This window comes from Aureococcus anophagefferens (genome assembly GCF_000186865.1).
Source record: "Aureococcus anophagefferens unplaced genomic scaffold AURANscaffold_117, whole genome shotgun sequence".
NCBI classification, from domain to species: Eukaryota; class Pelagophyceae; order Pelagomonadales; family Pelagomonadaceae; genus Aureococcus; species Aureococcus anophagefferens.
Genome location: NW_008705666.1, coordinates 1 through 2,297, shown reverse-complemented (window position 1 = coordinate 2,297; position 2,297 = coordinate 1). Strand labels below are relative to the sequence as shown.

Below are 2,297 nucleotides of genomic sequence, written 5' to 3'. Positions count from 1 at the left end.
GACCGCGTAGAGCAGCTCCGCGTTCTCCGCGCCGATCGGCAGCGCCTTCACGAAGATGCCGTGGGGCGTCTTCTTGAACATGTCCGAGAGCACGAGCGTCAGGAAGCCGTCGGCGAGCTCGGCCTCGGGCACCAGCGACTTGCCGGCGAGGTCGCTGTACTTGAGCATGGCGCCCTGGAGGTCAGAACGCGTCGCGCCGCCGAGCAGGTAGGGCTCGCCGTCCTCGTACACGATCATCGACTGCTTGTTCACGTGCACCTTGTCGAAGGTGACCGCGACGACGCACGGGTCGACGCCCGCGGTCTTGAAGGTGGAGATCGCGCTGATGATGGTGTCGTTCGCGCCGAGCGTGAGCACGGAGCGGAGCGTGTACGGCGTCCCCGCGTAGTCCTTGAGCTGCTTGTAGGACGGCAAGAACACGAGGTTCTTGGACTTGATGTCCCAGCGCTCGTCCTTGGGCGTGGCCTGGCCGAGGAGCTCCTTGTACAGGGACTTGCCGATGCTCGGGTAGAGGCGCGCGATCCAGCGCAGGACCTCCTGGCCCTCGAAGTACGCGTCCCACGGCGCGGAGACCTTGTGGCCGTTGTGCTTGAGGATGACGAGGCACGTGACCACGAGGACGTTGTACGTGAGGGTCCTCTTGGGCAAGAAGGGCCGCGCCATGGGCCAGAGCTTGTCGAGGAGGTCGCCGTCGCCGTCGGCCTTGGCCTCGACGAATTTCTCAGTGACGCGGCGCGCGCGCGGCTCGTCCTCGTCGTCATCATCCATGGCCTCGGCGGGCTTCTTCTCCTTCTCGATGTCGTGCTCGCACTCGGCGAAGAGCGCGTCGGCCGTCCGCGCGGCGCCCGTGGGCCAGGGGCTCTGCGTCTTGTCCTTCATCGACGTCATCTTCAGCACGTCGCTGATGAACGTCTGGTTCGCGATGGTTCCCTTCTTGCCCGTCTTCTCGCACTTGAGCGGCGACTTGGACAGCATGGCCCGGAGGACGACGACCGCGCAGTCGCCGCAGAGCTTGTACTTGCCGCTGTCGCCGCTCTCGACGAACGAGTGCTCCTCCAGGCCCTTGTCGGTCATCGAGAACCGAATCGCGTGCTTGAGCTCGGTCTTGCTCGCGTCGTGGCTTGCATCGCCGTCGCAGGCGTGCCAGGCGGCGGTGGGGCTCGAACGGACGCGGCCGGAGCACGCGACCATGCTCGTCAGTCGACGCTCTCTAGCGCGCTCGGTTTCATGATCTTGAGTCCGAGCCTAAATAAATAAATAAATAATACGTTTTCCACGCCTCCCAGGCGCGTCCAAACGCGGTCCCAGCCCCAGATTTTAGGACAGGATCCCCGTCAGTTACCACCTCCGAGTAGGAACCCAAAGTTGCTTGGTTATAGGCGTCGCAGAAGTCGGAATTCATTTTCCGTCACCCCCCCCTTCAAGTTATTGAAGGGGACGCGCGCTCGACTGCGTCCGTCCGGGGAGGGGAGGCAGGCCCGCGGAGGGAACCAGGGCGAGTAGGCGCGGGCCGTCGTTGCCGTTCGCCGTCAGAAGAAACGCGAGAGAGGTAAGCACTCTTACGCGCTAAAGCCCCGGCGGGGGTTCGCCTCGCGGCGCGCGAGCGGCGCGCCCTCGTCCCCGGGGCCCCTCAGGGTTCCAGGGTCGTCCCTCCGAGCTCCCTCGAGCGCGCGCCGCAGGCGCAGGATCTCCTCGACGAGGGCCCGCTTCGGCAGGTCCGCGAGCGCGTCCGCGGCCGCGTCGCGCGGCGCGACGGCGACGGCCGCGGCCGCGGCCGCCGCGACCTCCGCGGCCGTCGGCCGGTCCGCCGGCCGGAGCGCGCAGCAGCGCCGCACGAGCGCCGCGACGGCCGGCGGCGCGTCTCTCAGCGCCGGCGCCGGGTCGCGGCTCCGCAGCGCCTGGAAGGCCTTGGCGCGCTCCATCGCCGTGCCCAGCGGCGTCGCGAGCTCGAAGAGCACGAGCCCGAGCGAGAAAATATCCACCCCCGCGCCGTAGGCCGCGCCCTTGGCGAGCTGCTCCGGCGCCGCGTAGGACGCCGTGCCGACGCCCGTCGTGTGGTTCCGGGCCAGGGGCGAGTCCTCGCCGGAGACCTGGCCGACCTCCTTGGACCTGTGCCGAATTCAAATCTTCAACCCGACTTCAATGTGCGCGTATGCGACCATTTCGACGCATGCTCTTCGGCCGTGCTTCGAGAACTCGATGAGGGCAATCGATTCGTCCAAAAATCAGCCGAATCGACTTCGATTTGACCGAGCTAGAGAATTCTCAAGTTTGGTCACCACCCAAACCAGTGGTGA

At 66.5% G+C, this 2,297-nt stretch overlaps 2 protein-coding genes across 2 annotated transcripts in view; both read right to left on the bottom strand.

Moving 5' to 3' along the window:
- Positions 1-1,191, bottom strand: part of AURANDRAFT_68387 (hypothetical protein) — a gene marked incomplete at both ends in the record, with an annotated part of 6,204 nt that extends 5,013 nt beyond the window's left edge. The window contains one exon of the mRNA XM_009044061.1: positions 4-1,191. Within this exon, the coding sequence (XP_009042309.1) occupies positions 4-1,191 (1,188 nt within the window). The remainder of the gene's footprint in view (positions 1-3) is intronic.
- A 368-nt stretch (positions 1,192-1,559) lies between these two features.
- On the bottom strand, positions 1,560-2,109 carry AURANDRAFT_68386 (expressed protein; the record flags this gene model as incomplete). Its single annotated transcript, XM_009044060.1, has 1 exon — positions 1,560-2,109. A coding segment is annotated over one exon (550 nt), but the record flags the coding sequence as incomplete, so codon positions are not given.
- Positions 2,110-2,297: the final 188 nt, after the last annotated feature.